Below are 25,130 nucleotides of genomic sequence, written 5' to 3'. Positions count from 1 at the left end.
ATCTGAAATCATGGAGAGATGGGCAGGGATGATATTTTCATATCTCATATAAGCAGTTTAATCACAGACTCTCTGAGCCTTCATCTTAGACCATTAGCAGTGCTGTGTTTTTGAGAATTATTCTTTGCTTGAATTGCTCCTCACCTGACATCTTGAGTTTCTCCAGAAAGTGTTAACTGTCTAGAACATTCATGAGAAATCAAACCTGGTTTCAACAGACTATGAATTAGAAAAGAACATGCATCTTTTCTCTTTGGTAATAATGGTGAAATTTCCATGATTGATCTGTTATTTGTGGCAAGACTTTAAATTCCAAGTTGATATCCTTGCCACCTCTAAGTTTTACACTCTTAGAGAATACATAGTTTCAGAGAATATGGGTTACAGCCCTGTAATCAGAGAAATGTGATGAAACAAGTTGTGATGCTCTCAATCAGGTATTTTGAATCCTAGGATTTACTGGATGACGATTACCACTCTCTACTCCTCTACAGCTGTGAGAGTGAATAATGGGACTCATGTTTATAGGAATGACTGAAGGAGATTTCCCCCATCACGTGTCCCACCTTTTGGGCTTAGGTGGTTCTTATATTCTTTATACTTTTTAAATGTTTTTTTTTTCTTTTTTAGTTGTAGATGGACACAATACCTTTATTTTGTTTATTTATTTTTATGTGGTGCTGAGGATCGAATCCAGTGCCTTACACCTGCTAGGCAAGCGTTGTACCACTGAGCCACAACTCCAGCCCTTCTTTATACTTTTTAATGGTGTCTTTCTCATAGCTCAAGTAGCTCAGATTGTGTCAACTTTCCTCAGAATCTTGCTACAATACATAGGCAAAGAAAGGGGGATCCAGGTTGGGAATGAGGCATAACTAAGGTTCTCCTATAGGTTAATGTCATATTTTTCATATTTTGGCTCAAGGCTAAATTCCAAGAACTCCTTTGCCGGTACTGCAGCTAGGATGACAGCACAGGTTGAACTGTACTAAATAGATCCTTTTGAAAGTCATCTAACATCAATCCTTGTTTACACTTAAGACTTAAAAATTTGTTTGCAATTTAACACATTTATATGCCACTGAGATTCCATTATAGACTGATCCAAATTAAAGTAATATGACAGCTATCTGCTCTGCTCCCAGAGCTCAGGACTCCAGCCAGGCTTAGCCTGGAACCTCTGTGAGTCTCATTTGCCCACTCTCTTCTCTGGCTTTATGGAATGCTACTCTCTTCCTGGTTGTATTTTCCTTTTCTTTTTGAACATGAGCTCTACCAATCTGGCCTCTAAACCTTCCTATTGGGGTCTTCCCTTCATAGATCACCTTCTTTCTTGATATTTTGCCATTTCCCTTCCAGAAGTGCTGTGCTTGCACATCTACCAAGTAGGCCATTCCCAAAGTTTACATGTAAACATTCAGATCCTGGATATCATCTTGCTTCCTCATACCCCTCCAGCAGAGGTGCTATACCTTCACTTGCACTTTGAAAGCAGTACCACAGGATTTAGTCTGCAAAGTACCTGACACTTCTCTTTTTATTATTGAATAGAGATCTTTCTGGTTCATTTCTTAGGATGTATTACTTAAGTTCCCAATATGGGATGACATGGCGATATTATCTTAGTGAACTAGGGAGACTGCTATGTATAAGAAAACCCTATAGAACCCTTTGGTGATATTAACAATGGTATTTCCAATTCTGAATATAAGAACTTATTTTTATATTTCACTGGCATATAAATGTGTTAAATTTGTTAAAGGAAATATTCAAACATCAGTTTTATAGAAATTGCTCCTGAGTTTACTGATACCTTTTGACTGCTAGCACTGCATTTCTATGGGTAGAATAATCAAAAGCAGGAGCCATAGGGATTGTGCACACAACTTCTTCCTCTCCCACTGAAACAGTTGCTTACCTGTGATGGCCAGATGAGTCACAAAGAAGGTCATTCTGGACTTCCTCTTCCTCCTCCATGTGGAGAACAGCACGACTGCATTTCCAACAATGGTGAATACAAAGAGGACCCACAGGGTTATCAACTGCTCAGTCTGTAAGGAGCAGAGAAACACAGAACAGCTGTACTGTAAGGACCAGGCTACTTTTCTGAATGTACAGTGCAGGCATTGGTGCTGGATGTGTTCCTTCTGGTCCCTTATCCTCACATGTGGAAGTTTGAATCTCAAGAGAATAATGACAACATGGTCCACATTTACATCAGCAGCACAGTAAATTAATGTGCCTTAAAATATTTTTAGAAATGTATAGCAAGAGACTAAAACAAACAACAGAAGTTTTATTCTTTGGCCAAGTAATTTTAACTCCATGAGAAAGTTCAAGGTGTGAAAAAGAACACTGAATCACGAAGATTGTTGTGCATACTTATTATAAGAAGAAATTGGAAATTGTATAGATAACAAGATAGTTAAGTGAATCAAGCATTTCAATTCAGTGAACTATTGTGTAATGATTAACAGTGACAACCTTGAAGACTCTATGACTAGATTAAAAATACTTATAGTATAATGGTAAGTGGGAAAACATGATAAAATTATATATTGGGTATGATTACAACTCTACAAAATTATACACATAGGAAAAAGGCTGAAGTATACTAAAATGTTAAGAGTGGTTATTTTGGGGTAGAATGATTATGGGTTCTCTTTTCTATCCTTTGGCAGAATTTCATAAGACTGTAATATTAAAGTTCTGCTGAAATATGTGTGATTAGTAAAACAATAACAAAAAGCATGAATACCTTTCATTTATAATGCCAATACTTCATAAAAAGCCTCCCATGATTCTTCAAATGGGTCTTGTTATTGGTGTGATGTCTGTGGCCCAGAATGAATAGAGGCCAAGGCACCAGAATGAGCTAGACTCAGGATGCAGAACAAGCTCATGGGAAGAGTGTGTGGCTGCAGGGATGCTGGAGAAACTTGAACTCAAAACCAAATGGCCCAACAGAGACATCAGCTCAAAAGGTCTGGGCAGGGTCCTTGTAAGAATGCACAGATCTGAGACTGAAGCCACAGAGCTTCTGTTTGGAGGAGAAGATAAGAAGAGCCAGAAGAAATTCCCTGTGGTTGTTAAATTTTATGTATCAACCTGATTAGGCTGTGGGTGTTCAGATGTTTGGTCAAACCCTAGTTTAAGTGTTGTGATAAGGATCTTTTATAGATGTAATTAACATCTGATATTACTTGACACAGAGTGAAGCAGATGACCCTCACTAATGTGGGTGGACCTTAGCCGGTGAGTTGGCTTACAGTGGGGTGACATCCTAGCGGGCACATTCTAAATTGAAAATTTCATAAGTTATAAGTGTATGTAATACATCTAACCTACTGAACATCCTAATTTAGCCTAGCCAACCTTAAATGTGCTAAGAGCACTTAGATTAACCCACAGTAGGACAATCTATCTATTATCTAACACAAAATCTATTTTACAATAGAGCAATGACTATCTCATGCAAGTTATGAATGCTGTGGCAATACTGTACACTGTAGAATATCAGTTACTCACTCTCCTGATTACATGGCTGACTGGGAGCTGTGGCACAAAATTTCCATTCTCAGCATCACAAGAGTGTATCATACTACATACTGCTAGTCCAAGAAAAGCTCAAAATCAAAATTCAAGTACCATTCCTACTGAATACATATATCTTTTGCATCATTGTAAAGCCAAAAAATATCATGAGTTCCATCATCATTAAATTAGGGACCATCTTACATATGTATGTATATAATTCTGGAGAACACTGACTGATATGCTCCCTGAGTACCTAATGTCACGGCTGCACTTTTTTCTGTTTACTATATTAAATTAATTTTAAAATTATATAATGACATATAAGAATGAATTCTCCTTTAAGAAACTAAAACAATGGAGATAGAACCAAATCTTCCTTTCTCCTTGCTACATAGCTCCCCATTCCCAAAAAGTAAAAATAATTTTGAATACAGTGTACATTTTTCCCCAGTCCTTTGAAATTAAGAAAGTCTCCATATTGTTCAAACTTTCTTTCTTAGTCAGTTGGAGGGATAGCCAAATAAAAGTGATATTTTATATAATGTAACAAAATACTTTGATCCAAGAAATGGATTAAGTCTAGGAAAACAAAATATGTTGAAGGACTGGGCAAGTTTACAGGCTTAGGTAATGAAGGGAGTTTGTTCGATTCTCTTAGGCCCCAACTCCTAAACACAGAAGAACTGTGATTCCCTTTGGATGCCAAGTTGGAATGTAAACTTTTTCTACCAGGTTTCAGAGAAAGGGAAATTTTCTTGGAATTAACCCTCCAGTTTCTATCCTTGCCAGAATTCCAGGCTGAAGCTAGAGAGCATCTCCATGAGTACCTCACTTAACAAGTTGATAATTTGACTCTCCATCCCAGGTTTTCAGTTGGGTTCCTGAGCCTAGGACAGAAGTCAGATCCTTGGGAGTACAGTATTATGGAAGTTAGGGAGGAAGGCATTGTGGTAGTTGTAGAATGGTGATGTAGAACTGGCATGGGAAGACCACAGGGTTGAAGATCTGTGCTACTTTGGAGGGCACAGGGGGCAGATACCTTACGTAGAGAATGTTTCTGTCATTTCCCACTTGGAGGGCAGCTCTTTTGCATGGGCCCAAGCTACATACTTGCTCTCTGGTTCTTGGTTCAGCAGATGGGTTATCTTCTTCAGGGTGATTCATTTGCTCTAACAGTCCTCACATGGGTATTGAGAAAGCCTCAGGAATGGAAACTAATTATTATGATAAGAACTGTCCTGGCTTCAATGAAGAAATGCTTTTTTTTGAAAGAGAAAAAAAATGCTTTTGAGATGACTAGACAACTAACTATGTTGCCAGAAGCAGATAGAACAGGAGAGGACCTTGATATATCTTACTAGCACATTCTGTTCAACTAGTGGGACATAAGAAAGAAATCCCTCACCATGAAGTATTCTCTTTCAGATTTGAAAGATCTAGAGTATTTAGAGTTCATCATAGGATATGAGAACCCTGGAGATACCCCAACAACTTTATTTGGATGATTGGCCTTTAAAAACACTATATAGTAACATGGATAACAGTATAAGAAGGCAGATGGTTGGAAGTTCCCATTAGCAGAAAGTCTCACTGATTCCATGATCTAGACAGATGTTGCTGTTGAGGACCAGGGTGGTAGATAAAGTGTGCATATCCCTGATATAGCCTTAATATAGTGTGTTGTCAAGGGTAACGATAGTGTCCTGGGGGTATCTATACTTCAGAAAAATCTGAAGTGGCCTAATGAGCAGGTGGTATAGCAGGGAAGGTCTGACAGAGGACCCACCAAATACTCTTGCTCAGTCTATGAAGCAAGCTGCAGTGCTGAATGGCCCCAGGAAGTGCTGTGACAGTGTTGGGCCAGTTCTCCAGGGACAAGCTCTTCTGTATTTCCCTCTGTTCCCCATGGCATCTTAACATTCTAGGTTTTCTGGAAGCTCCATATCTCTCAGAAATGTTTCTGTCTGTGACTTGTGAGCATGGCTGTGAGGAGCTGTGCATGTTGGAAACCTTTGGAATGTGTTTCTCGAAGTATGGTCCATTGCTAGGGTAATGATGCAACCTGGTTTTCCTAGGACAGACCTAGTTTTACTGTCTTATCCCAAAGTAATTTTTTCAACTGACATTTAACTTCCCCAAAGTGGCCTTGGTTTTGATGGTAAATTATATAGTCTCTTATTTTTTGTGTACCAGTGTATGGGCTTCAGATACTATATCCCGGTCTACAGAAATCCCTCACCATGAAGTATTCTCTTTCAGCTTTAAAAGATCTAGGGTATTTAGAGTTCATCATAGGATATGAGGACCCTGGAGATGCCCCAACTATTTCACTCATTGAACTTTGAACATAGGCATTTCAACCATAGAAAAGAGGAGAAGGCTCATGACTCTAGTGGTTCACCAATGTCCACGACTCTCACTTCTCCCAGTCTCAAGATGGCTGTCTCGCATGGGAACAGCACATGTGTCTTTGGCCCTGCTGAGAGCCCCAGGAAGTGATTGAGCACATTCTAGCTGGCTGGAGAAGAGGTGCAATCTCCTACACTGCCATTCTTTACTTATGTGAAAAGAAAAACTGAATCCACAAGGCTCTGCACACCTTGCAGTTGCATGAAGTTGAAACATGTTTAGTGATGCAGGGTGATGGGTTACCTGAGGACAAGGTGAACAGAGGTGACCAGGCCTAAAATTATGTGGGAGGCAAAGCTCCATTCTCACCCCTGTGCCAATAACTGGGAAAGTGCAACTGTGCTTCAGTCTGTTACAAACTTGAGGGCTAGGACTGTCCCCTGGGAATCGGGAACTGATAAGAATGATTGATTTTCCAATCCTGACAAAGGAAGACTGAAATCCTACTTCCTCATTCTGGGCACTTGGACTGAGGAAGGCATCAGGGCAAAACTCGAATCTTTAAAAGCTGAAAGGGGCCCAAGGGTCAGTGTTGTAAAATGAAAGAGGAAATTCAAGAGTTTAGATCTATGCAGCTGGTCTACTTGGAGCAACAACCCATAGGAGCTAAGAGACAGCACCCAGTGATGAGACAGTAGGCTGGGAGCTGGGAACGTCAAAGAAGAGTGTCATACTTGCTGTGACATTTGGATTTGTGGAAGGTAGTGCATTCATTTTATGAAGGATCATAATAATAATAAAAAAACTTGTCAGAATATGTACCATTACTTTTCTTTTAACCCATTCATCCACTGAAGGGCATCTAGTTTGGCTCCACAGTTTAGCTATTGTGAATTGTGCTGCTATAAACATCAATGTGGCTGTGTCCCTATAGTATGCTGTTTTTAAGTCTTTTGGTTATAAACCAAGGAGATGGATAACTGGGTCAAATGGTGGTTCCATTCCCAGTTTTCCTATATACACAATGGAATTTTACTCAGCAATAAAAGAGAATACAACCATGGCATTTGCAGGTAAATGGATGAAGTTGGAGAAGATAATGCTAAGTGAAGTTAGCCAATCCCCAAAAAACAAATGCCAAATGTTTTCTCTGATATAAGGAGGCTGACTCATAGTGGGGTAGGAAGGGGGAACATGGGAGGAATAGATGAATTCCACATAGGGAAGAGGGGTGGGAGGGAAAGGGAGGGGGCAGGGGATTAGCAAGGATGATGGAATGTGAGAGACATCATCATCCAAAGGACACGTATGAAGACACAAATTGGTGTCAACATACTTTATACACAACCAGAGATATGAAAAATTGTGCTGTATACATGTAATAAGAATTGTAATGCATTCCACTGTTATTTATTTTTTTAAAAAATCAATAAAAAATCTACAACATTTCTCCCAAATTATCATTATTAAACATTTATTATTATTCTAAATTAATGGAATTTTTCAATAAATATGATTATACTAAAAAAAGAATATGTGCTATTACAAAATTAGAAGATATAGAAAAAGAAGGAACTAAAAGATACCTATTTATGAGTCTGGGGTATATAATTTCAAAATCAATCTTTCAGCACCTATAGATTCTTCCTCTTGCTCCTGTGCCCACAAATCAGGGTCTTTTGCAAGATTTTGTTCTGGAACTCGCTTTTTCTCACAACACACCAAATCAAGAGCTTCCTAGCATTTGACTTATATCCCTTTATTTAATCCTCCTCTCAGTGAAAGACGTGTGTTTTATTATCCTTGGGTTTATACATGAGGCAACTGAAGCTGAAAAGTTCACCCAGGTTAAAAAGAGGTCTCTATTTAAGCAGGTTTGCTTGACTCTGACATTTGGACTCTCGTGACATGTGTCTTCACCTGATCACTTAGTAGCTGCCTATTTCCCGGTATCTGGATAGATTGTAAGTTATTAAACTGATCCCCTATTTTTGGACACTGAATTTAGTCATTACTTAAATGATAAGTAATATCATGATGGACATCCATTATATAAGCCTAATTCCTGAGTAAAAGTAAAAAGATTTGAAAGATTAAAGTCAAAGAAATCAATGTGTTTTAAATAATCTTGTATACATATTAATTTCTTTCAAGACATGTCTGAATCAACTCTTACCCACAATGCCAGTACATGAAAATGAGTATTTAAAAATATTTTCATGATGAGGAACTATTTTTTTTGTTAATTTTTTCCAGTTTAGTGAGTGACAAACATTTATAGTATTTTATTAATGTAAATTACAATTAACATTTCATTATCTTCTTAGTGACTTTTTTAATTTTATAAGTTATGTATTTGGGAACAACCAATTTTCTTTTTCTTTTAGACGAATTTATAAGATTCATTATCACAAAAAGAATACAACCTCTTTGTAATATTAATGTTGACTATTTTATCAGTTTGCAAATACATTTTTTTGTGGCATTTTTATTGTAAAGTTTACCACATAAAAAGTGCATAGGAGCTTTTACTATATTATTACTGTCATCTATTTATATAATATATTATTACTAGATAGCTATATTGTATATTATATAGATATTATCTATATTGCATCTATTATATAGATAAAAATAAGAGGTAATTATGTTTACTAGATATCTATCTTATATATTACAGACATCACATATTATATAATATAAATGATTCTAGATAGATATGATACATGATGGATCTCTAGTAATAATGTAATGAACTCTCGTGAAATTACCATCAAATCATGAAGAAACCCATTGCCAAATCAGAAAGCCCCTTGTGAACCCCTTATCATAATCTCACCCCATGCTTCCTAGAGATAACCTCTAATCCAGTTTTATTTGTCTAATTTTTACTGTTACCATGTGTATCAATCCAGAAAGAGTACTCTCTGCTTATCAACTTTATTTGAGTTTGATGTCATGTATATTCCTTAGGTTTTCTTAGTCCACTTTTACTTCTATACCAAATTTCCTAATGCTGGGTAATACATAAAGAAGTTTATTTAGCTCACAGTTTGGGATATGGGAAATCATGGTGCCTGCATTTTCTTAGCTCTGGTGAGAGCCTTTTGGCTATATCATAATATGGCAGATAGCATGATAGTGGGGCACATGCAAGAGAGATCACATGACAAGACAGGAAGCAAGAGGGATTCAGGAGCCAGGCTGTTTTTATAACAACCTACTCTCTCAAGGACTAATTCTATTTGAGAGTTCAGCATTAATCCCTTCTAAAGGTAAAGCTAACATGACACAATTACTTTCCACTAGCTCCTACCTATTTCAGGTTCCACCACCTCAACATCACCACACTGAAAACAAAATTTTCAGCACATGAACTTTGAGCACTACACTCAAAACACATCCAAACTATAGCATCTTGCTTGTTTGGTTTATGATAGTATGAATCATCTATTTTGTTGCATAGAGTTGTAGGGTTTCCATACTTACTACTATGTAGTATTCCATTGTATGACCACACTCCAATTTATTTATTACTTGTACTTGACAGATGTTTGAGTGGTTTCTTATTGGAGCTATTAGAAAAAAAAATGCTACCAATGTAAAGCTCTAGCATGTATGCAAATGCTAGGACATGGAGAAGCATTTTCAACTTGGCTAAATAATGCCAAATGCTTTTTAAAATTTGTTTTGGGTAGATGTTCAGTCTTCACAATTTTTATTCATAGATATGTTTAAATCCTTACAAATAGCATCTTTTGTTTATACTGTTACATTTTTCTACTTGGTAACTAATTTTCATATATATGCTTAAGCCCACCCAAATTGTAAATTACCTTTTATTTCCTCCCAATCCTCCCAGAGTCTATTGAAATAATTTGTGATTTTTAAATTCAGATGATTATTAAATTTTAACATAATTATATTTCTAGGAGTCATTTTAACAATTGCATTAAAGTTTCATAAAAATCTCACCAAGAAATATTTAGTTATTAGTTATATATTCTGTGTTCAAGTTTTTGTTTTATTCCTAACTGAAGTAGAATATTCTAATTTAATTTTTTTAAAGGAGATTTAGAATGTGTTCTGAATCTTCACATGGCACAGAGAAAAACATCTGTTATACCTTCACAGCTTTTAATATTTTGAAACACATATTTTTCTCTTAGAGCTCTGTAGATATGCATTATGAATGTGAATGTGTAAATATTCAGCATGATCTCTAACACTGAGTTATAGAGAAGATACACATTTATTTTCTATACAGAAAGCAATTTTCTATTTAGGTCCTTGATAAATTTTTTTTTCCTTTTAATATTCTCAAAATTTAGGTGATGATTTAGGTTAGGTCTTTTATTATGATTCTTCTTGACCTTTCTATATTAAAAGACTCAATTTTTAAAGTCAGATAAATTGTCTTCTGTTATTGTTTTCATTCTCGCTTCTTCTTTGACCTCTTCTTGCTACTGGAGTTTTATTGTATGGATCTCATGGGATTTTCCTGCATATCTCCTCTCTATCTCTCTGCACCTCATCAGATTTAGCTTTCCTAAGTTTACTGTGAATTTTATGAGAATTTCTTGAGTATTCTCACATTTTAACAACCAAGTCATCTGTTCATTCTCAATTCCTTGAAATAATGGGATTTTCATGTTAAAACAATATTTTCTGAACATAAGCATGCCCCCTTTCATATTGCAATGTGGTTTCAAGCCCTGCTGAGAACACAAATGAGACATTGTCCAAGATTTTGTTCCCATTTCTTTCAGGAAATCAGTTTCATAGGGAGAAGCACATTGATGCCTTAAGCAATTTCTTTTTTGCAAATTAGGGAACACTGTATCATGTCCAGCAATTTTTCTCTGCTTGGGTGGTGGTAGGGAGTAGCGATTTATTCCTACACTTATCCAGTACTGCTTTGGTCTCTGTTGAATTCTTTTAGCCTTGGACAAAAAGGAAGGGAAAAGTTCTATTGCCTGTGATTTTTTTTGGACAGGCCAGAAACCCAGGTGTGCGTGGTGAGTCGAGGGACAGCAATGCCTAGAAGCAGCCAAAGAAGGGGAGGGGGGAGGTGTCAGGGAGGTAGAAGATCCATGGTTGTTTTCCCTGAGGAAACTGTGTCCTTACCAGCACTGTCCATGGTCCTGCCCAAGTGTTACTGGACAGCTGTCCACGTCCTGTAAGCTGTGAGAAGGCACTGGCCACAGTCCCCCTCTGTGACATCTACAGCATCCAGTGAACAGAAATCTGCTTGCTGGAGACTGCTCCAATCTCAGCTGCTGAACTCAGCTTGGTGGAATCCCTGGGGCCAGCCTCTCCCCTACTGTTTCCCTAGGGAGACTCTGGCCTCAGGTGTAATACACAAAAATCATCTTCCCTGCCCTCAGAATCTCTTGCCTACTCTACACTTTATAGAATTTCCTCCACTGTTCCAATAGGTGGGTATCAACTTTCCATATAGTCTACTTCTGTTACAGAATGTGTTTCAACTACAATTACATTGCAATGAGCTTTAGGAAGAAAATGGAAAGAGAAAGAGATTAATCGAGAGAACATGAGCTATTTTGCACTGTGTCTCACCTTCCTGTTCTTTCTTCACACATCTACCTTCCTGGGTAAGTATAATTAGAGAACATTTCCAGAATACCACTACTGGAGGAGGTAAATAGTTGGCTTTTCACATGGCAAGTTGGAAAGTATGGTACTGTCATCAAAGCTCAGATTGCCCCAAGTCAAGTTTTTGTCTAAAATAATTGGCTACTTTCTTCATCTTTGTATAGCACAATCCTGAAATGTCAAGTGTCTTCAAGGCAGGCTTCAGATCTGCTCCATGGGGAGTATGTAGTGATAACCACTGAGGACAAAACTACCCTAGTTTGATATGCTTGTGAATTGGATGTCAGCTCTCAGGAGGACTGAAGGTCAGGACTGGCTTGGAGTGGATCGTTATTATCTTAGGAGCTTGAGATAAGTGTGCTATGGGTTAGGTCCAAAGAATTCTATGAACAAGTTGAGATCTCTTCTGAAGATTGACTAATGTCTTGGGACAGGCTGGGCAAATCTTGCTTCACAAAAACAGGTCTCTCTCCTCTCCCTTAAGCATTCTGTTGGAAGTTGGTCTTATGTCATTAGCTTCAGGAATCATCCAGATGGAGCAAATACCCTACTATTGCTTTCTGGAGTCTTTCTAAGAGCCATATTTACTTATTAGTTTATTATTTCATGGATTATCTATTACTTGTCTTCTATGTGCCAAATGCAGCCTTGGTATTGGTACTACAAGAAAGAATAAAACACGTAGCATGTGTAAGTTACACTCAGTCAAGTTTAAATCCTGCTGCATCAAATATACAAGGATCACTAAGCATTTAGCTGCCTGCTCATTTATTCACAACATTCTTGTGCATACATGCGTACACACACACACACACACACACACACGGATTTAGGAGTGATGGTAATAAGAATTGAGGAAATAAGTCCCCACACCCTGATGAGAGGTGTGGTTGAGCCAGACTCTACTCAGTCTTGGGTATATACTACAAGTGTGATATAGCACTATAGCCTACCTCACCTCTGCTTTCTCATTTATTAAGATAAAAATAAAACTCTTCTCAGGATAGTTGTGATGGGTAGATAAGATGATGAAGATGAAGATGCTGAGTTCAGTGTGATGCATAGTAGACATGCAATAAAAATGGGTTAATTAAGGGGGCTGGGGTTGTGGCTCAGTGGTAGAGCTCTTGCCTAGAATGTGTGAGGCCCTGGGTTCAATCCTCAGCACCACATGAAAAAATAAATAAATAAAATAAAGGTATAATAAATATATTTAAAAAATGGGGTAATCAAGGCTGGAGTTGTAACTCAGAGATACAGTGCTTATCTAGCATTTGTAAAGTCCTGGGTTTAATTCCCAATACTGCTATTAAAAACAAGTGTTATTTCCCTTCTTAGTTTTATGGATTATGCATAAGTTTGAGGAATGACCAATAACTAACTACCTTTTCATAATAATGCTTAAGTTTATCCTGTTTAACCTACTTTCAGTACCAGTCCACTGAAATGTCACCTGAACCTAACAGACACTCTACCTACAACCCTCCCTCCCCATACTGACCATGTCCCAACACCATTCTTAAATCTATTGCAGAATATAGTTGGGGACTAAATGCCCCCTAGTGGTTATGTGAAGCAAAATTACAGTCAGATGCTTCTACTGGCTTGAAAAAGCAGTTGAATTTAGAATTTTTCAATGACTAAGGTGTTCTCAACCAGTTACATGGTTGCTGACTCATGACTGATTGCCTTTCAACCTCAAGTTAATTAATTCACACAATGACGTCAGCTCTCTGCAGACTCAGAGAATTGCAAGCTGGGATTGATAGAGATGAATTGCAGGGTTCCCTTGGTAAGGCTTGTGCTGCCACAGGACTGATACCTGGGATTTTGCGTTATAAACCATTCTTCCAGAAACAGAAGGATGCCCATGAGTGTGGGCAAACTCTACAAGCTTGGAATCTATCTGGTCCAAGGAAGGTTTTTAATAAACATCTGTTAGATGGTTGATGACAAGTAAAAGGCTACTTTAAGGATCACAGAAAAGGTCATTTAAAATGACAATTACCTCAAGAATAAAGGACATTTAGTTACTCTGGTTGAATCTGGATGTGCCAGGCATATCTGGAATGGAAGACATGATTTAAGCATATCCAAGGATTAATCATTGGATGACCCTCCACCCCATACTGACTAATGATTCTTTTCAGTAAAGTCCTGGAAAATTGGAGATAAAAAAACCTAATATCTTTAACAACTATAGAGTAAATGTAAACCAAATGATGTGAGCGAATCACATTAATCCAGCAACTCACTTACTTAGCTTATAATGTATATTAAGTGGCAATAAATGTTGATTGACTGTCATGGGCCATGCCTCCTTTGAGATGCTTTCCATGTGGCTTACTTAGAACCTAACCGATAAAGTATCACTGTCCTCCATCTCGCAGGAAAGGAAATGAAGCTCACAGAAGTTACCCCCTTGGTTACCTGGCTCATAAATGGTTCAGCTGGGATCTGAACACAGCTGTGCTTGACTGACCCAGACATGCCCTACTCTCTACAGTGGATTTCTGACCACATTTGGAGTCAGGGACTGTGAAGTTGCCTCATTTACTCTGCTTTCAATTTTTATGTGTGGAACAAATCTTCATCTTCCTTCCGATCCAAAATTTGAACTGGGTTTCCGAGGCTGGGTTAGAGTCACAACTATATCTCTGAGGACTGAGCATAAGCTCAATGCCAATTACATATTTTCAACACCAGAGCAATACACAGCTTTCACATAAGAGTAATCATAAATGTCACAAAAGATACAGCTACATCATCCATCCTGAGGTCACAAAGCTTTCTTACCCCTCACATTTCATGGTTTTTTTTATGAATGCTGTTATTTGTGTGGAGTTGAAGATGAATATCTCAAGCACAGGAAGGAGCAAATATCTATTACTTTACAAGACAGGAAATGAAGTCTTAGAGAAAAGATTCACTGATTCAGCCTCAGTTCTCAAGGAATGCAACAAAGAAACTGGACTGTCTTGTTATTGAGACTTGTGTGGCTTGTGGCATTCACAATACCTGATCTCCGATCAAAGCCTCATTAATTTGCTTAGGTGGGTTGGTAATATCAGAAACCAAGATCTGAAATCTCTAATTCCACTGGGCATGAGTCACAGTGTAACCCAGAAATGCAGACACCTATGAGCATATAATTTAAAGTAACACAGGTAGAAAGAGATGGCAAAGCTTTTAATTTCTGGAAATGCTTAATTAGACTTGAAGAGTGAGACACGTTATGGGGAAATGAGGGCTCCTGAGCAGGTACTGAACAACCAAGAACCTCTCATCAGATTTATTCCAACTTTTCTCTTCCTCTACACTATCTCCCTTAGAAGCACTACCAGCAGATTTAAAAAAAAAAAAAAAAGGAACAGTGTAAATCCCAAGAAAGACAAAGGTAGGGTTGCGCTTGCTCAGAAGGGCCCACCTTTCTTCCTCCAAATAGCCATCTCTTGATGGTATCTTTTTGGAAAATCTGCCTTTTCCTCAGAAACAAAATCTGGTTTCCTTCCAGCAGTCCAGCCGGGAAGACAGCCTTGCACATACAGCTGAAATATTGTCATACTATATTCATCTTCTCTAGCTGTTGTACCAAGAGCTACGGGGATGCTATCTTGGATTACCCATGGTAGTCTTTTTACTTAATATTTGGCTGAGAAAACAAAAAAATAATAAAACATTATAAGCTACATATAAATGTGGAAGTTTTTGCTTTTTAACCTGTGGAAGGCATTTCATGTGACTTTTAACAGGGATCTAGAACAGGAATGGAGGTTGTTCCCTGTGTGATTTCTGGACCTATCCAGGGGCTGGCAAGTCAAGAGCGTAGGAAGCCTCCTACATGGAAAATAGAGAATTGCATAGGATGGGAAATGAGGCTGGGACTATGACATTATGAATAGTTGTGGACTGAGAGTCATCAATGAACTGTCAGGTAATGTGGAACACAAGGAGGCATTTGACCTGAGGGGAGGGCCCTGGCTTGTACTCCTTGTGGTCAAAGTGGTAGAAGTGGGAAGCTCTCTTAGAAATCATGGATCTGTGGATGTGATTCTATTGGTTTCTACTCTGTATGAAGTTTGATAATCATTTTTTTTTTGAGATTACTAGCAAAGTTCTACATACTTGGGATTATAAGAAGGCTAAGATCAGAGCTCATAGTCTGATGGTAAAAGCAGGTATGTAAACAAAAATGTTCAGTGGGAACTTTCCTTGTGGAAATGTTGTAGAATCCTAAATAAGGAACATGTAGTAGAAGTTAGAGAGGAGCTATTTGTAGTTGGACAGGAAATATATCCTAAAGAAATTGATAAGTGAGCTGAATCTGAAAAAATAAGTACAAGTAGCTAAGTGAAGAAGATGTCTGGAAATATAAGTTAAGGCAGAGGATGAAAACTACAGGTTAGTGAGGGTGGACAGTGGCCATCCAGGCCTGCTGGGAGCAGTCACAGAGTGAGAAAGGTTTATAATGAGAAACTGGAGCTGGGTCCTGAAAACCAGCTCTTGCAGAAATGGAGAAAGGTCAACTCTGGATCATTGTCCTAAGTTAGAACAACTTGCTACCAAAAGATTCTTGTCCTTCTGGGATCCTCAATTGTCTCAATTACCTGAGCTGCCTTTTCCCATCTTTGGGAAAATTATGTCACCATCATCACAGGTGAAAGCATATGACATTTGCTCCTTTAGATAGGGACTAGATAAGAAAGTGACTCAGTAGACTCTGGATTACTGTCTCATATGTATTTCCCACTTTAGCATCCACATCTGGGACATTCTACTCTGACAAGGAAGGATTACTCAATGGTCTGGAGTATTTCATCGTCCCCACCACGGGTCACATGTATTTGCAGATCATACATTTTTAGTGATTTCCCACTGCCTAATCGTTCTCTTGAGAGTCAGGGCCTTGAAGTGTGGAACTGTGTTGGTAGTACGGTCTGACTTCACCAGATAGAAATGCCACAAATGTACTCTACACTAACCTCAATGTGAAAATCTTCTTGCGATTTTTTTCTTTGATCACATGAGGACTTCAACATTAACACAAATAGGGTGTATTAGAAACCTAGACAATTATATTCTGAGACTCTATTTGAATCCCCATAGCACATCTGACCACAGATCCTCTGAAAACCCACTTGGCTTCAAGTCTATAGAACAGTTAATATCTGTTGAATAAACAAATGAAGTATTTGTAGTACCAAGAATTGGAATTAACATTTATTTTATTTATTTATTTATTTTTAATTTTTTATTGTTGGCTGTTCAAAACATTACATAGTTCTTGATATATCATATTTCACAATTTGATTCAAGTGGGTTATGAGCTCCCATTTTTACCCCATATACAGATTGCAGAATCACATCAGTTACACATCCATTGATTTACATATTGCCATACTAGTGTCTGTTGTATTCTGCTGCCTTTCCTATCCTCTACTATCCCCCCTCCCCTCCCCTCCCCTCCCCTCCCCTCCCCTCCCCTCCCCTCCCCTCTTCTCTCTCTGCTCCCTCTACTGACATTCGTTTGTCCCCCTTATATTATTTTTCCCCTTCCCCTCACTTCCTCTTGTATGTACTTTTGTATAACTCTGAGGGTCTCCTTCCATTTCCATGCATTTTCCCTTCTCTCTCCCTTTCCCTCCCACCTCTCATCCCTGTTTAATGTTAATCTTCTTCTCATGCTCTTCGACCCTACTCTGTTCTTAGTTACTCTCCTTATATCAAAGAAGACATTTGGCATTTGTTTTTTAGGGATTGGCTAGCTTCACTTAGCATAATCTGGTCTAATGCCATCCATTTCCCTGTAAATTCTATGATTTTGTCATTTTTTAATGCAGAGTAATACTCCATTGTGTATAAATGCCACATTTTTTTTTATCCATTCATCCACTGAAGGGCATCTAGGTTGGTTCCACAGTCCAGCTATTGTGAATTGTGCTGCTATGAACATCGATGTAGCAGTGTCCCTGTAGCATGCTCTTTTTAGGTCTTTAGGGAATAGACCAAGAAGGGGAATAGCTGGGTCAAATGGTGGCTCCATTCCCAGCTTTCCAAGAAATCTCCATACTGCTTTCCAAATTGGCTGCACCAATTTGCAGTCCCACCAGCAATGTACAAGTGTACCCTTTTCCCCACATCCTCGCCAGCACTTGTTGTTGTTTGACTTCATAATGGCTGCCAATCTAACTGGAGTGAGATGGTATCTTAGGGTGGTTTTGATTTGCATTTCTCTGACTGCTAGAGATGGTGAGCATTTTTTCATGTACTTGTTGATTGATTGTATGTCCTCCTCTGAGAAGTGTCTGTTCAGGTCCTTGGCCCATTTGTTGATTTGGTTGTTTGTTCTCTTATTGTCTAATTTTTTGAGTTCTTTGTATACTCTGGATATTAGGGCTCTATCTGAAGTGTGAGGAGTAAAGATTTGTTCCCAGGATGTAGGCTCTCTATTTACCTCTCTTATTGTTTCTTTTGCTGAGAAAAAACTTTTTAGTTTGAGTAAGTCCCATTTGTTGATTCTAGTTATTAACTTTTGTGCTATGGGTGTCCTATTGAGGAATTTGGAGCCTGACCCCACAGTATGTAGATCGTAGCCAACTTTTTCTTCTATCAGACGGCGCGTCTCTGATTTGATATCAAGCTCCTTGATCCATTTTGAATTCACTTTTGTGCATGGTGAGAGAAAGGGATTCAGTTTCATTTTGTTGCATATGGATTTCCAGTTTTCCCAGCACCATTTGTTGAAGATGCTATCCTTCCTCCATTACATGCTTTTAGCCCCTTTATCAAATATAAGGTAGTTGTAGTTTTGTGGATTGGTTTCTGTGTCCTCTATTCTGTACCATTGGTCCACCCGCCTGTTTTGGTACCAGTACCATGCTGTTTTTGTTACTATTGCTCTGTAGTATAGTTTGAAGTCTGGTATCGCTATACCGCCTGATTCACACTTCCTGCTTAGCATTGTTTTTGCTATTCTGGGTCTTTTGTTTTTCCATATGAATTTCATGATTGCTTTCTCTATTTCTACAAGAAATGCCGTTGGGATTTTGATTGGCATTGCATTAAACCTATAGAGAACTTTTGGTAATATCGCCATTTTGATGATGTTAGTTCTGCCTATCCATGAACAGGGTATATTTTTCCATCTTCTAAGATCTTCTTCTATTTCTCTCTTTAGGGTTCCGTAGTTTTCATTGTATAAGTCTTTCACCTCTTTTGTTAGGTTGATTCCCAAGTATTTTATTTTTTTTGAAGATATTGTGAATGGAGTGGTTGTCCTCATTTCCATTTCAGAGGATTTGTCGCTGATATACAGGAATGCCTTTGATTTATGCGTGTTGATTTTATATCCTGCCACTTTGCTGAATTCATTTATTAGCTCTAATAGTTTCTTTGTAGACCCTTTTGGGTCTGCTAGGTATAGAATCATGTCATCTGCAAATAGTGATAATTTAAGTTCTTCTTTTCCTATTTTGATGCCTTTAATTTCTTTCGTATGTCTAATTGCTCTGGCCAGTGTTTCGAGAACTATGTTGAACAGAAGTGGTGAGAGAGGGCATCCCTGTCTTGTTCCAGATTTTAGAGGGAATGCCTTCAGTTTTTCTCCATTCAGAATGATGCTAGCCTGAGGCTTAGCATAGATTGCTTTTACAATATTGAGGTATGTTCCTGTTATCCCTAGTTTTTCTAGAGTTTTGAACATAAAGGGATGCTGTACTTTGTCGAATGCTTTTTCCGCATCTGTCGAGATGATCATATGATTCTTATTTTTAAGTCTATTTATGTGGTGAATAACATTTATTGATTTCCGTATATTGAACCAGCCTTGCATCCCAGGGATGAATCCTACTTGATCATGGTGCACAATTTTTTTGATAAGTTTTTGTATCCGAGTGGCCAGAATTTTATTGAGGATTTTTGCATCTAGGTTCATTAGAGATATTGGTCTCTAGTTTTCTTTCTTTGAAGTGTCTTTGTCTGGTTTAGGTATCAGGGTGATGTTGGCCTGGTAGAATGAATTTGGAAGTTCTCCCTCTTTTTCTATTTCCCGAAGTAGCTTGAAAAGTATTGGTATTAGTTCCTCTTTAAAGGTTTTGTAAAACTCTGCTGTATACCCATCCGGTCCTGGGCTTTTCTTAGTTGGTAGTCTTTTGATGGTTTCTTCTATTTCCTCAATTGATATTGGTCTGTTTAGGTTGTCTATATCCTCCTGACTCAATCTGGGCAGATCATATGACTTAAGAAATTTATCTATGCCTTCACTATCTTCTAATTTATTGGAGTATAAGGATTCAAAATAATTTTTGATTATCTTCTGTATTTCTGAAGTGTCTGTTGTGATATTGCCTCTTTCATCCCGTATGTTAGTAATTTGAGTTCTCTCTCTTCTTCTCTTCGCTAGCATGGCTAAGGGTCTGTCGATTTTGTTTATTTTTTCAAAGAACCAACTTTTAGTTTTGTCAATTTTTTCAATTGTTTCTTTTGTTTCGATTTCATTAATTTCAGCTCTGATTTTAATTATTTCTTGCCTTCTACTTCTTTTGCTGTTGTTTTGCTCTTCTTTTTCTAGGATTTTGAGATGAAGTATGAGATCATTTATTTGTTGGTTTTTTCTTTTTTTAAGGAATGAACTCCAAGCAATGAATTTTCCTCTTAGAACTGCTTTCAATGTGTCCCATAGATTCCGATATGTTGTGTCTGTGTTTTCATTAATCTCTAAGAATTTTTTAATTTCTTCCTTGATGTCTTCTATAACCCATTGATCATTCAGTAACCTATTGTTCATTCTCCAAGTGATGTATTCTTTTCCCTTCCTTCTTTTATCGTTGATTTTCAGTTCCATTCCATTATGATCAGATAGGATGCATGGTATTATCTCTACTCCTTTATATTGTCTAAGAGTTTCCCTGTGACATAATATATGATCTATTTTTGAGAAGGATCCATGTGCTGCTGAGAAAAAAGTGTAACTGCTTGATGTTGGGTGGTATATTCTATATATGTCAATTAAGTCTAGGTTATTAATTGTGTTATTGAGTTCTATAATTTCCTTATTCAACTTTTGTTTGGAAGATCTGTCCAGTGGTGATAGAGGTGTGTTGAAGTCTCCCATGATTATTGTATGGTGGTCTATTAGACTCTTGAACTTGAGAAGAGTTTGTTTGATGAACATAGCTGCACCATTGTTTGGGGCATATATATTTATGATTGTTATGTCTTGTTGGTGTATGGTTCCCTTGAGCAGTATGTAGTGTCCCTCTTTATCCCTTTTGATTAACTTTGGCTTGAAATCTATTTTATTTGATATGAGTATGGATACTCCTGCTTGTTTCCGAAGTCCATATGAGTGATATGATTTTTCCCAACCTTTCACCTTCAGCCTATGTATGTCTTTTCCTATCAAATGCGTCTCCTGTAGGCAGCATATTGTTGGGTCTTGTTTTGTGATCCATTCTACTAGCCTGTGTCTCTTGATTGGTGAGTTTAAGCCATTAACATTTAGGGTTATTATTGAGATATGGGTTGTTCTTCCAGCCATATTTGTTTATTTATGTTTCTAAACATGGTTTGTTTTCCTCTTTGATTATTTTCCCCCCTTTAGTGTCCTACCTCCCACTGTTGGTTTTCATTGTTATTTTCCATTTCCTCTTCCTGTAATGTTTTGGCAAGGATGTTTTGAAGAGATGGTTTTCTAGCTGCAAATTCTTTTAACTTTTGTTTATCGTGGAAGGTTTTAATTTCATCTTCCATCCTGAAGCTTAATTTCGCTGGAAACACAATTCTTGGTTGGAACCCATTTTCTTTCAGTGTTTGAAATATGTTATTCCAGGATCTTCTAGCTTTCAGAGTCTGTGTTGAAAGATCAGCTGTTATCCTGATTGGCTTACCCCTAAATGTGATCTGCTTCCTTTCTCTTGTAGCTTTTAAAATTCTCTCCTTATTCTGTATGTTGGGCATCTTCATTATAATGTGTCTAGGTGTGGGTCTCTTATGATTTTGCACATTCGGCGTCCTGTAGGCTTCTAGGATTTGGGGTTCTGTCTCATTCTTCAAGTCTGGGAAGTTTTCTCGTATTATTTCATTGAATAGATTTCTCATTCCTTTGGTTTGAAACTCTGTCCCTTCCTGTATCCCAATGACTCTTAAATTTGGTCTCTTGATGTTATCCCATATTTCTTGGATGTTCTGCTCATGGTTTCTTAACAGTCTTGCTGAGCTGTCTATGTTCTTTGCAAGTTGAAATACTTTATCTTCATTGTCTGATGTTCTGTCTTCTAAGTGTTCTACTCTGCTGGTAGTAGTCTCAATTGAGTTTTTAAGTTGGCTTATTGCTTCCTGCATTTCTAGGATTTCTGTTTGTTTGTTTTTTATAACCTCTATTTCCCTGTATAGTTGATCTTTTCTTCTTGGATTTGTTTATGTAATTCATTGTTGAAGTGATCTTTCATTGTCTGATTTTGCTGTCTGATGTCTTCCTTGAGACTCCAGATCATCTGAAGCATGTATATCCTGAATTCTTTATCTGACATTCCATCTGCTGCAGCTATTACCTCTTCTAACGTTGAGTTGACCTGCAATGCTTGTGGTCCTTTCTTTCCTTGTCTCTTCATACTATTCGCGTTCCTTTCTACTTGGTGAAACTGTTGTGCTATTGAATTTTCCCCCTATATATTTATATTGGTCTTGTATAGTTGCAAAGTCTCCCTCGCAGGCGCGGGCAGCGGCTCTGTCCCTCTGCGGGCCACTAGGCTTGTTCTGTCGGTGGTCACAGTTCTGTCTACTTTGCAGGCGCAGGCAGCGGCACTGCCCCTCTGCAGGCCTCTGGGGCTGTACTGCCAGTGGGTCGCAGGTCCGCCTACCTTGCAGGCGCGGGGGGGGGGGGCGGCTCTACCCTTCCTCAGGCCACTGGGCCTGTTCTGTCTCTCGGTTGCAGGTCTGGCCTGTTCTGATGGTGGTCACAGTTCCGTCTACCTTGCAGGCGCGGGGGGAAGGGGGCGGCTCTGCCTCTCAGCAGGCCGCTGCTCCTCTTCTGCCGGTGGGTCGCAGGCCCGCCTACCTTGCAGGAGTGATTGGAAGCTCTGTCCCGCCCCGGGCCACTGGGCCTTTTCTGTCGGTGGTCACAGTTCCGCCTACCTGACAGGCGCGGGGGGTGGGGGGCGGCTCTGCCCCTCAGCAGGCCACTGGGCCTGTTCTGTGGGTGGTCACAGTTCCCTCTACCTTGCCGGCGCAGGGGGAGGGGGCGACTCTGCCTCTCAGCAGGCCGCTGCTCCTCTTCTGCCGGTGGGTCGCAGGCCCGCCTACCTTGCAGGAGTGATTGGAAGCTCTGTCCCGCCGCGGGCCACTGGGCCTTTTCTGTTGTTGGTCACAGTTCCACCTACCTGGCAGGCGCGGGGGGTGGGGGGCGGCTCTGCCCCCCAGCAGGCCGCTGGTCCTGCTCTGTGCGTGGTCACAGTTCCCTCTACCTTGCCGGTGCAGGGGGAGGGGGCGGCTCTGCCTCTCAGCAGGCCGCTGCTCCTCTTCTGCCGGTGGGTCGCAGGCCCGCCTACCTTGCAGGAGTGATTGGAAGCTCTGTCCCACCGCGGGCCACTGGGCCTTTTCTGTCGGTGGTCACCTGGCAGGCGCGGGGGGTGGGGGGTGGCTCTGCCCCTCAGCAGGCCGCTGGGCCTGCTCTGTGCGTGGTCACAGTTCCCTCTACTTTGCCGGCACAGGGGGAGGGGGCGGCTCAGCCTCTCAGCAGGCCGCTGCTCCTCTTCTGCCGGTGGGTCGCAGGCCCGCCTACCTTGCAGGAGTGATTGGAAGCTCTGTCTCACCGCGGGCCACTGGGCCTTTTCTGTTGGTGGTCACCTGGCAGGCGCGGGGGGTGGGGGGTGGCTCTGCCCCTCAGCAGGCTGCTGGGCCTGCTCTGTGCGTCTGGAATTAACATTTAAATCGTTGTTTAAGCTTTAGACTCTTGAAAACAAAACAACACAACTAACATTTGGGTAAATTAGGTCCAGATTTTTATAATTTGGTAGGAAAAGTACTGTCATCTCTGTACTGAATCCTCCCCCCACATCAAGTCCTTTATAAAAATGGTACAGAGTTTGCATATAACCTCTCCCATCCTCCCATGTGATTTACCTCATGTCTATATTACTTATAATACCTAATACAATGTAAATTTTATGTAAAAGTTGTCATACTATATTCTAATGACAAGAAAAAAGTTAATTTATATCTTTGGTACAGATTTTTTTTTTTTTAGAGAGAGGGAGAGTGGGAGAGGGAGAGAGAGAGAGAGAGAGAGAGAGAGAGAGAGAGAGAGAGAGAAAGAGAGAGAATTTTAATATTTATTTTTTAGTTCTTGGTGGACACAACATCTTTGTTTGTATGTGGTGCTGAGGATCGAACCCCGGCTGCACGCATGCCAGGTGAGCATGCTACCGCTTGAGCCACATCCCCAGCCCCTGGTACAGATATTTTTAAAATTTATTTTTTCTTGTTCATTTGGTAGAATGTAAGGATGTAGAACCCATGAATATAGAGAGCCAACTATAACTACTATGTAATAAAAATATCAAAACAATATTTTGCCTGATGATTCATATAGTTAAAAAATAGGCCTGTGGGAGTTTATTTATTATTTATTATTAATATACAGGTATAAATATCTGAGGAATCTTCTCCCCAAGGATCTACTCAGCTCAGACCCTCATATTTCCTGTTGTATTAGATTGTATTTGCTATGACAAAATACCTGAAAAAATAACTTAGAGAAGGAAAGGTTTACTTTGGTTCATGGTCTCAGAGGAGACCACAATCAGCTAAGTTCTTTGCTTGTGGCCCTGCTGTGGGGAAGGAAGGCCATCATGATGGAGGGTGCAACAGAGCAATGCTGCTCACCTCATGGCATCCAGGAAGAAGAGTATGGGGAGGAAGAAGCCAGGAACAAGAGATACCTACCCTTCATGGGCATATACATGTCCAAATTATGAAATCAGATTTTTAATCACTTCCCAAGAACCCCACTCTAAACATTGCTGCACTGGGGACCAAGCCTTCAACTTATAAGCCTTTGTGGGACATTCCAGGTCCAAACCAGTCAGTCCAGGAGGCTCAAAAAATCCTTTGCATTTTTATCTCAATCTAGCCAAAAATTCTTAAAAGGCACTAAATGCCTTGGAAAGGGAGTAGAATTTATTCTTAGCCCAAAGAATTTCTTGCCTTTGCATGAATTGCTATGTGTTATCAAGTATCATAGTCTTCAATAATGGATAAAGAAAGAAACCTGCATCTGAGCACGCACAATAGTCCTTTTCATTTTGTGCTAAGTTATGATACTTTGGTTCAATATCTGTATGTGAAAGGAATTCTCAGTGTTGTCAGGAGATCTCTTTCCTGGTTCAAGGCCTATTTGAATCAGGGCTCCAGCCCACCAGAAGAGTTCTAGCTTCTTCAAGAAACTCAGAATCCTTTAGACCCTGAGTGCCCTTAAACAAACAAACAAACCTTATTTTGTGGTGCTGAGGTGAAGGAGGGCCTCCTGCATGCTAAGCAAGTACTCACCACTGAGCCTCCCAGCCACCTTCTTTACCATCTTATGCCCCAGAACTCTCCCAAAGAGTAAGGGTTTATTTACATTAAGCAAA

The 25,130-nt window shown here is 39.3% G+C and overlaps 1 protein-coding gene across 2 annotated transcripts in view; it reads right to left on the bottom strand.

Annotated features, from left to right (window-relative positions):
* Npsr1 (neuropeptide S receptor 1) overlaps nt 1-25,130 on the bottom strand; it is a 188,123-nt gene that overhangs the window by 149,541 nt on the left and 13,452 nt on the right. For both annotated transcript variants that reach the window (XM_046460636.2, XM_046460637.2), the window contains exon 2: nt 1,919-2,051. In XM_046460636.2, the coding sequence (XP_046316592.1) occupies nt 1,919-2,051 (133 nt within the window). The remainder of the gene's footprint in view (nt 1-1,918; nt 2,052-25,130) is intronic.

Source organism: Marmota monax, unplaced genomic scaffold (assembly GCF_021218885.2).
Source record: "Marmota monax isolate L192 unplaced genomic scaffold, Marmota_monax_Labrador192_F-V1.1 WCK01_AAM20220418_F8-fsc00107, whole genome shotgun sequence".
Taxonomy (NCBI): Eukaryota; Metazoa; Chordata; class Mammalia; order Rodentia; family Sciuridae; genus Marmota; species Marmota monax.
The sequence above is the reverse complement of the archived record's forward strand: the minus strand, read 5'-3'. Positions and strand labels throughout refer to the sequence as shown.